The sequence below is a fragment of the Sinocyclocheilus anshuiensis genome, unplaced genomic scaffold, assembly GCF_001515605.1.
Source record: "Sinocyclocheilus anshuiensis isolate Anshui unplaced genomic scaffold, SAMN03320099.WGS_v1.1 scaffold185, whole genome shotgun sequence".
In the NCBI taxonomy this organism is placed as follows: domain Eukaryota; kingdom Metazoa; phylum Chordata; class Actinopteri; order Cypriniformes; family Cyprinidae; genus Sinocyclocheilus; species Sinocyclocheilus anshuiensis.
In genome coordinates, this window is record NW_015539887.1 from 1,992,155 (window position 1) to 2,006,216 (window position 14,062).

At 39.7% G+C, this 14,062-nt stretch overlaps 1 protein-coding gene across 1 annotated transcript; it reads left to right on the plus strand.

Moving 5' to 3' along the window:
- The first annotated feature begins 625 nt into the window (after positions 1 to 625).
- LOC107685595 (steroid 21-hydroxylase-like) lies at positions 626 to 8,250 on the plus strand. The gene is made up of 11 exons (XM_016482241.1): positions 626 to 734; positions 1,344 to 1,433; positions 1,534 to 1,688; positions 3,888 to 3,983; positions 4,083 to 4,193; positions 4,286 to 4,372; positions 4,472 to 4,555; positions 4,828 to 4,941; positions 7,039 to 7,205; positions 7,804 to 7,907; positions 8,006 to 8,250. The coding sequence occupies exons 1-11, from the start codon at positions 641 to 643 to the stop codon at positions 8,248 to 8,250; spliced, it is 1,347 nt and encodes a 448-aa protein (XP_016337727.1). The 5' UTR covers positions 626 to 640.
- The last annotated feature ends 5,812 nt before the right edge of the window (positions 8,251 to 14,062 follow it).

The following is a 14,062-nucleotide window of genomic DNA, read 5'->3' on the forward strand; positions in this document are numbered from 1 at the left end:
AAAGTTTTCAGTAAAGAATCAAAAACATGTGTATCTCAGCGGTGAGTGTGGTGCTGTTTCTCTTCATTTTGTGGATGCTTGTGGTCATGTTAGTGGTTCATTCTTCTTGCTTTGAGAGTAACGTTGAGATAAAGGTCAGGATAATATTTACCTATCCTTGATGAGAGGATAAAATTGAGAAACAGCACTCAATTGTGTGGATTGGAGTAGGGTTGGAGAAGGAAGATAATAAAAGGGGGAAAAGTGTAAAAGAAAAGCATTCAGAAAGTTTTCAGTAAAAAATCAACAGCATGTGTATCGCAGCGGTGAGTGTGGTGCTGTTTCTCTTCATTTTGTGGATGCTTGTGGTCCAGTTCTGTAGACAGACTGACAGGCAAAGTGATGGAGATGCCAAAGCAAGCAAGCAACCAGAAGGTAGGAGGTTTGAGTAATTTAAATATATGTCCATTGATAACCTGAATACCAGAAAAGTGAAGAAAGTGATTGTGATCTTCGACAGCTCTGCTCCGGTTTAATATGTATGTTTCTTTCCACTGACCTAGCGGCTGTACCCAAACCCCTGCATTCCCTCTCTAAGCGCTTCAGTAGAACTCTTTCTCCCTCTCTTTCTGGTCCTCCCTCTCTCCCTTTGCTGGGCAACATGCTAGATCTTGCCCAAGAACATCTACCCATCCACCTGACTTCACTGGCATGTCGCTATGGAAATATCTATCGGCTCAACTGTGGCAACACAAGTAATTATTCTTTTTATTCCATTTCCATGATAGCAAAACTCATTGCAACTGGTGATATGAAGTCATATTATGTAAATGTAGAATTACATAAACTTCACTAAATAGAGGAGAGCAGGACAAGCTGTCACAAGGCTTACATGTTAATAACTATATGGTTTTGAATCAATATTTTTTCTATAGCTGCTGGGTAATAAAAATGAACACAATAAAACCACACATACATTCAAACAACAGTCAATTATAATGAAGCTATAATTGGAATTGAAACATTAAACTGTGGTGTCAGGACAAGAATATTTGCTTGTCATTTTTGCTTTTCCAGGAACAATTTTGTGGTTCATAATTTTCTTGCTCTTTAAATTTACCTAAAAGCCTATATTAGGCCGTTTAAAGACAGGTTCTATAGTAACAATGCATAAAGCAGCAAAAATGTATCATTTTTTAGATGATACAAATAAAACAAAGTTTTACTTTTAGATATTTTTTTCTGATTAATATAAAACCAACCCTGAGAAATATTCAATGGACTAGAATGTGTGACAGCTATTGTAGTGTCAGTCTCCATTACATCATTAAAATCTGTTCATGTCTTTTATTGTTTTTTTGCAGCCATGGTGATTTTAAATAATAGTGAGATCATCCGCGAGGCTCTGATCAAAAAATGGTCTGACTTTGCTGGGAGGCCTCATTCATATACCGGTAATTTAATTCTATCAACTAGCCCAGCATGTTTATCTTTTCAAACAGACGGTCTGTATATCATATCTTATATGTGTTTCTTCTTGTACCTCAATCTTAGGTGATATAGTATCAAGCGGAGGGCGAACCATTTCTCTGGGTGATTTCAGTGAGGAATGGAAGGCTCACAGGCGTGTGGCCCATAGTGCTCTGCACCGCTGCACAAGAGATTCCCTGCACTCTGTCATAGAAAAGCAAGCACACCATCTCTGCCAGGTATAGGACAAACACATACACTGGCTACGTTTACATGCAACCAAATAATCAGTTTGTAATCGGATTGACGGCTCAGTCGGACTGAAAAGCCTTCATGTAAACACCTTAATCGATCTGACTGAGCTCGATCGGAATGAAGGGGGTGGTTTATTCCTTTTCTAATACGATTGAGAGTGCATGTAAACACTTGATTGGATTGAACCCCGAAACTGAAAGGACTGCGCATGTGCAATGAGCAGAAATAGCGTAATGACGTATGACGCACAGAAAGCGGTTCTTCCTTTTGAATAAAGTGTTGTATAAATGCGTGTCCTGTCATTATAAAACCCTCCTTTCACTCGGCAACTGTGAAGTGGAGCAGGACAACCTCCCACCAGTCCTTGTTTTGGATTCTCATCCACAGGCAACCCGTTTTGGGCATGGGGAGGGGCATTTTTACTGTGTAATAAATATGAGCAGCACGGCACAGCGGTTTATATGTATATTTATCCATAAATGAATAAATATTAATTCTGCTGTTAAAAACAAATAAAGAAACCATGTAGGAGAGTGGTTATTATGTGCAAACAGTGAGAAACTCTATATTTGTGCGGTGTGCGCATGTCAAAAAAAATAAATTCCGATTTGAAGCTTGTGACATATAAACACGCACATCAACCCGATCACTTTATTCAGCGTTCATGTAAACACAACATTCAGATTCATCAATCGGAATAAATTCAGTCCGATTGAACCACAAATTGTGCATGTAAACGTAGCCACTGATCCTTTATCATGATGGACACTAATTGGTCTCCAGGTCACAGGTTCAAGGTCAGAGGAGCGAGAAAATGTGAATGCACAGTTTAGGAAATGACAAGCACCCTCTGACACACACACACACACACACACACACACATTTACTTAGCTATCTAAATCAGTAAAATAAGAAAATAAAGGTTTTAGAAAATAAGGAAAGTGATCGGGTTGATGTGCGCGTTTATATGTCACAAGCTTCAAATCGGAACACAATGATTGGAAGCGCTTCTTCCCTCCTTTTATAGCAATCAGTCTGCTCTTACAATCTAATTAGTATGATAGTGATTTTACCTGACTAGTACTCATTCACACTTTCACATGTGCTGCTGATATGATTAGTCAATTAATGTTAGCTGGTCATTTTGTGTCAGGATTTTTTTTTTTTTGAAAAGTTCATTTTTTTGGCCAATGAAGCTTTTAGTAATTATTTAAAAATGCATCTGATCACTCTACACAATAATCTAGAAACAATGTGAATGAACACCACAACAGCAAACTTTGCAAAACACAAAACTGATGTCACTAACAGAACTTTTGGCCACAACTGTAACTAATGCCGAGTTCACACTGCACGATTTTCAAACTCGTCGGATCGCCGTTGTTTTCACACCGCGTGACTATCTGGGGTAGCATTCAGTTGTTGCTGTGTTCACATTGCACGATGGATCGGCGACAGGGTGTTAAACACTGCATGACTTCACAATAGGAAGAATCGCCGACAGCTCTGTCTGGTGCAGGGTTGCCAGGTTTTCGCTACAAAACCCGCCCAATTACTACTCAAAACTAGCCTGAAAATAGCCCAATTGCTTTCGAGGGGGTCCCCCAGTAAAAATCGCATTCGGGGGTAAAATACAATTTTTTTTGGCGGGGTTCTCCTAGTACAATTCACATTCCAGGGCCTAAATATCATGTTATTGGGGTCGCTTCAACCTGCTGACATAAAAAACAACCGGCGGCAATCGCGGATTTGGCAACACTGGTCCGCAAACTACATTTCGTATAACTCCTCCCCGAACTTCCCGCTGCCCTGTATCTTGGTCTCTCATTGGCTGTAGGTCATCGCCGATGTGTTTTTCAGTCAGAACTCATTTCACACAGCCTGATTGTGAATCGCCGACAGCTCCAGATATTTAGCATGCCAAATATTTCACGGGCGTCGGCGACGTGTCGGTGATTCCCTCAGATCGCGTCTTTGATCATTCACACTGCGTGATTGTCACTCGCGTGAACGAGCACCGATTTGCCTCCGATGTCGGGCATTTGTCGGCAATTTCACAAAACCTGTCGGCGAGTGAAAAATCGGGCTAAAATCGTGCAGTGTGAACTCGGCATAAGATGAATAAAAAAAATAAAGTTTTTCTTTGGGATGAACTTACTTTCATCCCTTGTGCTTTGAAACAGGTGTTGTGGGACTACAACGGAAAATCAGTGGATTTATCCGAAGATTTCACTGTGGCTGCGAGTAATGTCATCACAACACTAACCTTTGGCAAAAGTGTAAATGATGTTTAAACATTATTCTACACAATATACTCACATGTATTCCTAATTTTACAGTCTCACTTGTTAAACTATGCAATCTTTACCTTGTGACAGTATGATAAGAGTTCAGTAGATCTGAAGAAGCTGCAGGACTGTCTGAATAAGATTGTGTCTCTCTGGGGTTCGCCTTGGATCTCAGTGCTGGACTCCTTCCCTCTGCTCAGGGTAACACATTTTATTTTAACCCCAAAGTAGCTGGGTGTTAGAATTGATTTGACCCAAGAACCCTTTCATTTGCAGCCTTTTTTTCCTCATAGAAATTACCCAACCCTCCCTTCTCTCGCCTCATGAAGGAGGTAGCCAGACGCGATGAGCTGATAGGGAAACACATTGAGGAGTTCAAGGTAAGAATGAATGGTCAAATGATGCAAGTAATGATCAAACATAGATAACTAAATTTGCAAAAATACATTTAATCAAGTATCCTTGTGTGATGTGTGCAGAAAAGTGACCATAAAGAAGGTGGCACAGTGACTTCCTCACTTCTGAAGAGCTTGGAACCACCACAAGGGGGAGCCAATCAGATGGTGAGGAGCAATGAAACATATCTGTTTGAACAACGCAGGGGTTGCCAATCCTGCAACTAAAGAGCCTTGGAACTAAACTCAGCAGAACAGTGGCCCTCCAGAAGAAAGTTATCTCAGGACCAGGGTTTCTCAAACTGGAAACCCAAAATGAAAATAATAAAATTATTTGTCCCTTCACAATGTTTTTCTAGAAACTCAATACGTAGCATTATAAATTGTCCAATGTTTTTAACCTATAAATAAATGCAAATATTGTTGTCTCCTCTACATAGACTCTGACAGACACTCATGTGCACATGACCACAGTGGATCTGCTGATTGGAGGGACAGAAACTACTTCTGCCTTGCTCAACTGGACTGTGGCCTTCCTTTTACACAGACCTGAGGTAAAAAAAAAAAAAAAAAAAATTCTGTAATAAGTGTCTTCCTTCAAGTAGGGGTGCTCAATCCTAGTCATGAGAAGCTACCGCACCAGAGGAACCTTTTCATAGTTCCTAGTACTATTGGCAGAAGTACCCACTTTTTGGCGTATTCACACCGCAGGAACTAAGAACAGTTTTAGTTCTAGGTACTCCGTTTTGGGGAACTAAATTAGCTCCTACTTCAGAGTAGGGTCTAAATCAGTTCTACAGGAACTATCAGTGATGTAAATGTATGCTGATTGGCTAAACACAGATGAAACACCGGCTACCCAGCATTTTTAAAAAGCCATGTAAACATATTTAGCTACCTGTTGTCTGCAGCATTGTGTTCTTTTCTCAGACTCAATGATATGTAACACTGCAAGTTGTCATAGAAGATTTAGTCTCTTAGGCCAAATTTTTTTGCTGTTTCATTTGCGTAAATTAGGCATTTATGTTCCATCTACGGTTATCATGAAACCCACAACACACAACAAAAACAGCTCCTATGTTGCTGATGTTGCTGTCGGCCGTTTCAGAGTTCCTGCTGCCAGTGTGAATGCAACCAGGAAAACGGCCCAAGGGAGAAATTGGTTCTCTAGGAACCACCCTGCTGGCTAGTTCCTAGAACTAATTTCCCATAACTATCCGGTGCGAAAGCCCCTATGGTGGGCCAAACTTGGTTCAGATGTGTTTAACTGGGGTTGAAGCTAAACTCCGGACAGATCAGTGGTCCTCCAGGAGCAGGATTGGACACTCCTGTGGCATGTTACACAACGCAAGTTGAACAAACTCTGAGCTTCAGAGTAGGTTTAGTGCTGACAAAACCAAACAAATCCATCCTGGTTTAGATCAGGTTCAGGTGGTCACAACACTCACTATAAACCTATAGACCAGTGGTCGCCAACCCATCGATCGCGATCGACTGGTAGATCTTTATCACTGTCCCAGTAGATCCCGAAAAAAACAGTAAAATAAGTAAAAAAATGCATTACATTTATGGGGTTATATTAATGTATCACTGAAGGGTTCTGTCTTGAGAAAAGTGTCGATGGCAATGGCATTTTCTTCTCCGTATAAAGCGCAACTCTGCTTTGTTTACAGCTTTGCTTAAAAATCAGTATCAGAATCCAATTTGCTAGTTAAAAAAATAATAATTAAGAAAGAAAAGAAAATCTGAATTCTGTGCTATGATCAGTGCATCACTAATTAAAATACTAAGTAAAAGGCCTCAAATTTGAAGTACAATCTGGGATGTCTTTTTCTATCAATTCTTCAATAGGTAGATCTTGTCTTTCATAAAGGCCGAGGTCAGGGATCTTGGGCCTAAAAAGGTTGGTGACCACTGCTATAGACTATAAACTTTCTCAGCTCCGTTTCTTGAGACCACTGCCCTGCAGAGTTAAGCTCAAACCCTGATCAAACTCACTTACCTGTGATTTTCTAGGGATCTTGAAGACCTTGGCTGCATTCCAGTTCACTTTTTTATGCCCTTCACTTGCTAACTTCCCTCCGTCTCGTTTACTCGGATGTACCTCATTGATTGCGTTGCACAAGTGCCCACTACTGGTGGAACCCTTGGAATGGGCTGAATTGGAACGTCCTAAGCCCTTGATCACTTAGGCCCTATCCCAAATGGAACACTTCATTTGCACTTGCGGTCTTACGGACTTACAATGGCTGCCGCGTGCGCGTGTCCGTTAAGTCCACGAGACCGTAGGGTGTGCCATTTGTCATTTTAGCATTCAGAAGGGTGCTCGCGAGCGCCCCCTTTGTGGCCGTTATGCGCCCTTACCTGACAGTCAAAGCGGCATTACGTCACGAAACTGCAGACACAGAGGAAGACCGCGAGGGTTTAGGGTGCCATTTGGGACAGGGCCTTAGAATGCACTATGGAGTTGGTTTATTGTTTACATGTTTCCCCTTACGAATATGTTTGGTGCAGCATTCTATGTATATAGATATGCTTGGGCTGTTATAAATGTAAAAAAAAAAAAAAAAGTTGTTTGGGGGGGGAATAAATTAAACGCGATTTATACAAGTGTATAAAAAAAAACATGTTTCCATTCTCTGGTCGTCCAGGTTCAGAATAAAGTGTACGAGGAGCTGTGTGGTGTGCTGGATGTGCGGTACCCTCAGTACAGTGACCGACACAGACTGCCATATCTGTGCGCTCTGATCAACGAGATGTTAAGACTTCGACCTGTAGCTCCCCTCGCCGTGCCTCACAGAGCCATACAAAACAGCAGGTGAGCATCAGTGAAATCACAGTGCTGTGATTCTTCATGATTAATTTCAACTCAGTTCATCATCTCTAGTGACGTATGCATTACGGTTTGTCGTGATTTTTCTGAGATCTGACTCTGAACTGCTCTTCTGTGATCACTGAGTGGTTAAGATCACTATGTGGTTAAGTTGACTAATGAAATTGACTGTGTGTGAGGCTTTGTTTGGGAAAAATTCATGCGTTTGTCATTTATTTTGCATTGTCCTGTTTCTTGGTGTGAAATTAAGAATTGTGGCATGAGCGTGTGACCCAAATGTGTGAAAGTTGAAGTTGAAAGCTGAACTTTGTGCATTCTGGGATTGCTTTTGGTACAAACATGCAACGATACCTTAAAATTTGGCCAAAACAAAGTCATTTATGACAGCATAATCAAGATGCCTACTTTTTGGAACAGCCTCTTCTTTGTAGGCATGATATCCTTATGCTGAATCCTTAATGCTGCCTCTGTAGGCTGCTCACTGGGTTTTGAAACAGATCAATTTAACAAAGATTTAAACAACTGTGCTGCATTAATTTGTAAGTTAGATTCCTGTAAGAAATTCATACAGTCCTCTGTTTAGTATTGCAGGCCATTTCATCCCCAAGAATACAATAATCATTCCTAATCTGTATGGTGCCCACCATGATCCAGAGGTCTGGGATGATCCATACAGCTTCAAACCAGGTACAATCCACACATTTTCCATTTTTTATAATTAGCATATTTACATAGTACATATTGCAGTGCTCATTAACTGTGACAGTGAATCTGATTTATTGCAGAACGCTTTTTGGAAGGTGGTGGCGGGTCCCTTCGTGCCCTGATTCCTTTTGGAGGAGGGGCCCGACTGTGTCTGGGAGAGGCAGTAGCCAAAATGGAAATGTTTCTTTTCACAGCCTATCTGCTGCGAGACTTTCAGTTCCTACCTGCCAGTAAAGAGGAGCCTTTGCCTGACCTGCGAGGTGTTGCCAGTGTGGTTCTTAAAGTCAAACCATACACAGTTATAGCACACCCAAGAGAACAGTAACAGGTTATGAATAGTGTGCCGCAGGAATGAGTCCTAAAACCCAGATACAAACTGACATTTTTTAACTTCCCACTCCATTATCCCAATGTTAATGTTTTTTTTTTTTTTTAAAGGGGTCATATGACATTGCTAAAAAGGACATTATGTTGTGTATTTGGTGTAATGCAATGTGATTATGCGGTTTAAGGTTCAAAAAACACATTATTTTTCACATAATGTACATTATTGTTTTTCCTCTATGCCCCGCCTTTCTGAAACGCATCGATTTTTACAAAGTTCATCGTTCTGAAAAGCGAGGTGTACGCTTATTGGCCAGCTATCCAGTGCATTGTGATTGGCTGAATACCTCAAGCGTGTGACGGAAATGTTACGCCCCTTACCATACTGTGATGCCGTGTCCCGGTGCGATGAGACAACACCAATAAAACCCATTATAAACGAGGCATTTGTTGCATCCAGTGGGGACATAATTACTGATTATAATGACTTATACTGTCTTTTTACGCGCTGTGTTGCGTATCGCGCCGCGTAAACATAAAACCATGTCTGCATTTGTGATCGGAGAAACAACAAGCGCTACTCTACACTGCTCAAAACTCGCGTTTGAATCGTCAGTGGCAAATTCTTTAAATATAAAAAACGTACTTACAGGCTGTGAGTCAGAACTGCCAGACTGTCCTTGCAAAGTTTGAACTGCCCCACTTTATAGAAACAGCCTTTGTGCACAGACGCATTGTAGGCTAACGTTACTCTGCAGGTTCAGGAAACAGTCCTCCATAAAATGCGCTGCACACATCTGAATATTTGGGTTGAACTGTTGAACAACTTAACCACTGATTTCTAGTTGTGTCCTCTTTTGGAAGGCCAAACAAAGTAGTTTCGCTTTCACAACAAAACACAGCGTGACACACGGCGGGTTTGAGTGAGCGGCGGGCTAGAGTGAGGAACGGCCGGCAGGCTAGAGAACGGCGCGGATTCGACAAAGGAGCGGCCGGTGGGCTTGCGGCAACCACATGTGACGACCCCGGGCTGGACTCCGCTTCGTCACAAAGTACATTAGTAATACCCTACTCCAGTGGCGAGCGGTGACTTTTTTAACCGGGTATGCTGAGTGATAAAATAAAGATCTTGCATTTCAAATGATAAGGGATCAACTTAATCATGTTTATATGAATTATCCCGTGAACTTATTCTCTAAAATGGCCTGGGTATGCGGAGCATTCACAGCTTATATAGACGGAACGCCACTGCCCTACTCATGATTTTGTTAAGCTTTTGTGTCTTGTAAAAGGTGGTTGCTAACAAGTGACTAAATGGGACTACAGAGGTTGTCAGGAACATTAAACGGCATCATGCCAAACTAGAAAACTCATCAAATCTCTAGTCCACTTTTAAAGCCTTGTTGCGTTTATTGCATGACAATTCTAACTCAAACTTTCCAACTTGAAGATATTGAATAAAGACTGCAAGAGCTGTCGGAAACTTAAGAGTGGTTATGCTGAAGCCATGTGACCGTAGTGTAGTTCTTTAATAGCCTAATTTTAGCTTTTTACTTTTGGCGATTGTATTTAGGCTTCAAAATTCATAAAATCTGTGTTTATTTGTATCTTGAACAAAACGTGTAGGAATCATACACTTCTACTGGTCACAGACCTTATTTTCTAACTATCCAAAAGACATGAGAACATTCCTGCTGACTTGTTGTCGAGGGAAACAAGGTAATGCTATCTTCCAGGTTATTGGCCTGTAAAAAATGTCATCCCTGCACTACTCTTTATAAATTGTTTTATAATTTAAATTATAAACACCCTGTATTTTTTCGTATGTATTTTAGGTCACACATCACATAATTTTTACAATATTGTTTAACAATGGAAGTCCTATTGTTGACTACACTACAGTTCATTGGTTTTTGTAAGATTTTGTCATTATTATTGTCCGTAAACATGGTGATGAGTTAGGCCTATGTAATTTTTTACACTAATAAAACGCATATACTTTCAAAAATTTGAAACAAAATGTACAAAAACGTTTGAGTTAATAATAAAGATGATACCTTGAGATGTTTGTGTTGGTCAGTGCCCGATCCTGTACCTCCTCTCTCTCTGCCGGTTCACTTCCTGTCAACTTACTGTCCTGTCCAAAATAAAGGCATAAAAACACAACAACAAAAAAAAGATGCATTAAAGATATTCTTGATTCCTAAACATGCACTCAGTATTTTCCACACGACAAATAATATATAGGGTACAACGGGGCTAAAGGCACACCCTAAGAAAAAAATTTGCTTTTCACTACGTCCAAAGTGTATGATTTCAGAAAAAAAATATACGTTTGTATTGAACATTTATGGAGCAACAGATTTTGTGTGAAAATTAATCATACAAGTCGTTTATTTTGTTTAAAAATCTTATAAATGTATGAGGTGGCAAGGGGGGCCTTTTACCCCACACACGGTGTAAAAGGTTGGGGTAAACGTCACATGGTATTGATACAATACTTCAGCTAAAATAATGTTTTTTTAAATAATGTCTAAGTTAATACTTGTTCAAAACAATCACTTCAGCAAACTTTTTACTATTTTCTGCTTATTTTGATCAATAAAATAATTTTTGTTCAATAAATATACTGTGATTAAAATATGTTAATATAAAACTATTTTAAAATACAGAAACAAAATCATTTAAAAAAGTAAATATTCTGAAAACACTGAAGGAGATCCTATAATCATTTAATACAGATTTTCAGTAGTAAAAACAAATTATATTTTATTATATGATATAACTATGTTATTCTAAACAGGGTGATTATCTCTAAGATGGACACCCAACATCATATGATATTTACCATCTGAATCTAACCATGTCATGTCAACAAATGGAAAAGTCAGCCTTCTATTAATTATCAGGTTAATTATTGTGCCTTTAGCCCCAACAGCAGGGGCGCTTTTTACCCCAAATGCCGTTTTATTCTTTCGTTATTTAAAAACTGTTGCTTTAATTAAAACAAAACTGAAAATCATTTAAGAAGACCTTTTGTCTCAAAATATATTCCACAATTTTAGCGATTCTCATTTGCTACTTAAATCTACAACATTTTGAAAAAAAAAAACATTAAATATTTGATCAAGCGAGCACAAAATCAACTTATCGCTGCTGCCCGCGATCGCGTCAAGGATCATCTGGTGATGGGTCGTTCTTGACCGATTCGAATCTTTAATGTGACTCGGGAAGAACGAGTCGTCTCGGGGAGTGATTCGTTCAGTCGCGCATGCGCAACATCCTATAGGTTCTGTACTGGAATTATGCTGCGTCTCAGTGTGCCTGCTTATAATACGATCTTAAAGTATGTACTCTTTTGGTGAAGAAAAAGTACACACTTTTGAGCACGATCGACGGTTAGGTAGAGAGGTTTACAAACAGGGGTTTGAGTTACTAATAATCAACATTTAACCTGGTAGAAAAATATTTATCTATTGTTATCCATGTTATATTTCATCTGCAACAACAATGTGAACTTTTATAAACATCCATTTGGTCGTTAACTTTTAAATGCATCATTATGCAGAAAATTTGAGAAGAGTTCTCAGCATGAAAGACCCCCGACTGGAAGATCAACAAGCTACTTCTTTTCTCTCCAGTACAGTAGGAAGTTAAATTAGATGAAATGTGGAGGATGTTAACTGTGACAAGATGATTGACAGGCCAGTTTACAGTGACAGGGTGCGTGTATCTATGTGACAGAGCATCCGTTAAAGATGCAGTTGTGTGACGTGATAGTATGTTCCCAGTGAATAGGAGTTAAAACATGATAACGACCCCAAACACACCTCCAAGACGACCACTGCCTTGCTAAAGAAGCTGAGGGTAAAGGTGAAAATGTGAGGGGTGTACTCACTTCTGTGAGATACTGTATATATATATAAGTATATTTTAAATATATTCGGCCACTTATATGAGCTTAATGTGAGTGTACATCGTTTTAATTTATCAAAATATTCTTTAAAAGATCTATACAATTATTTATCTGTAAAAATGTTTAAAGGGGTCATATGATGTTGCTAAAAAGAACATTATGTTGTGTATTTGGTGTGCTAGGGCATATGAAAGATGTATCACTGGAGGTAGTATTAAGGCTGATCAATATGATATGGAATGCAGGTAGAATCCCGCTTGAGTGGAAACAGGCAGTGATAGTCCCAATACTCAAACCTGGTAAGAATGCTTTAGACCCGTCAAGTTATAGACCTATAGCGTTAACATCACAATTAGGGAAAGTCATGGAAAGGATGGTAACAGATAGGTTAAGTTACTATATGGAAGGTAAGGGTCTCTTTTCAGCGTATCAGTCTGGATTTCGTAAGGGTAGGGGGACAATGGACTCTGTTTTGTGCTTAGAAGCAGAAGTTAGGAAAGCACAAACTAATAAGGAAAGTGTAATTGCCGTGTTCTTTGACGTCGAAAAAGCATATGATATGCTGTGGAAGGATGGACTTCTTATTAAACTTGACAAATTAGGAATAAAAGGTAAATTATTCAAATTATTCGTAGACTTCCTGGACAAAAGAACAATAGAAGTTAAGGTTGGTATAGAGTATTCAAGTAGGCCAAGTAGGCAAAATGGTACCCCACAAGGTAGTGTTTGCAGCCCCATACTGTTCAATATTATGATAAATGACATTTTTGATCAGGTAAGTGGAAATATAGGTAAGTCACTTTATGCAGACGATGGAGCACTCTGGGTTAGGGGTCGAAATGTAGAATATCTAAGAAAGAAAATGCAAAATGCAATAGAGAAAGTTGAACAATGGACTTATAAATGGGGATTTAAACTCTCAATCCCAAAAACTCAAGTTATATGCTTCTCTAAGCGCCACAAAGTAGTGCCACTGAAATTGTATGGACAAGATTTGGAACAGGTTAAGGTGGTGAGGTTTCTAGGAGTTCTCTTTGATGAGAGGCTGACTTGGTGTCAGCATATTGATAAGGTCAGAAATAAGTGTAAGAAGATCAACAACGTGTTGAGATGTCTATCAGGGCGAGACTGGGGAGCGAGTAGAGCATCGCTAATAAACATTTATCAGGCTCTCATGAGAACTGCCTCTGACTATGGTTGCTTAGCGTATATGTCAGCATCGGAATCTAACCTTAAAAAGCTTGATGTGGAGCAGGCACAGGCACTCCGGATTTGTACCAGAGCATTTAAAACATCACCAGTAACTGCATTACAGGTGGAAGCAGGAGAGATGCCGCTACGTATTAGGAGGGTCAAGATCATGTTGGCGTATTGGACTAATTTACAAGGACATAGTATGGTGCACCCCACAAAAGCTGTCTTGCAAGAATGCGCAGAGCATAATAAAAGCAATTTTTACAGTTTTGGATGGGTGGGGAATGCTAAGGCTCAAAATGCAGGTCTCAATCAGTTGCAAGTAGGACCCACTGTGGCAATATCAATGATGCCACCCTGGAAATTTATAAAACCATCTGTAAATATAAGCTTACAACAAATACTAAAAGAAAACTCAAAAATAATGCCACAGTGGATAATAGTTCAAAACTATGTAGAGCAGTATCAAGAGGAATTATTCATATTTACGGATGGATCAAAGCAGCCGGAAACAGGCCGTACTGGTGCAGCATTTTTTATTCCTCGGTATGAAGTAGTAGTCAAAAAGAGGACAACAGACTACCTGTCAGTTTACACTGTGGAGTTAGTAGCAATTTTACTGGCATTAGGGTGGGTGGAAGAAAATAATCAGAACCAAGGTGTCGTTATAGCCTCAGACAGTTTATCAGCATTATTAAGCATT

What these genes read in the sequence shown, in the direction of transcription:
- LOC107685595 (XM_016482241.1), top strand. Translation starts at nt 641, where the DNA reads ATGCTAGATCTTGCCCAAGAACATCTACCCATCCACCTGACTTCACTG. An exon ending in GCTCAACTGTGGCAACACAA is followed by an intron (nt 735 to 1,343) that starts GTAATTATTCTT and finishes GTTTTTTTGCAG; the next exon opens with CCATGGTGATTTTAAATAAT. An exon ending in TCCTTTTACACAGACCTGAG is followed by an intron (nt 4,942 to 7,038) that starts GTAAAAAAAAAA and finishes CTGGTCGTCCAG; the next exon opens with GTTCAGAATAAAGTGTACGA.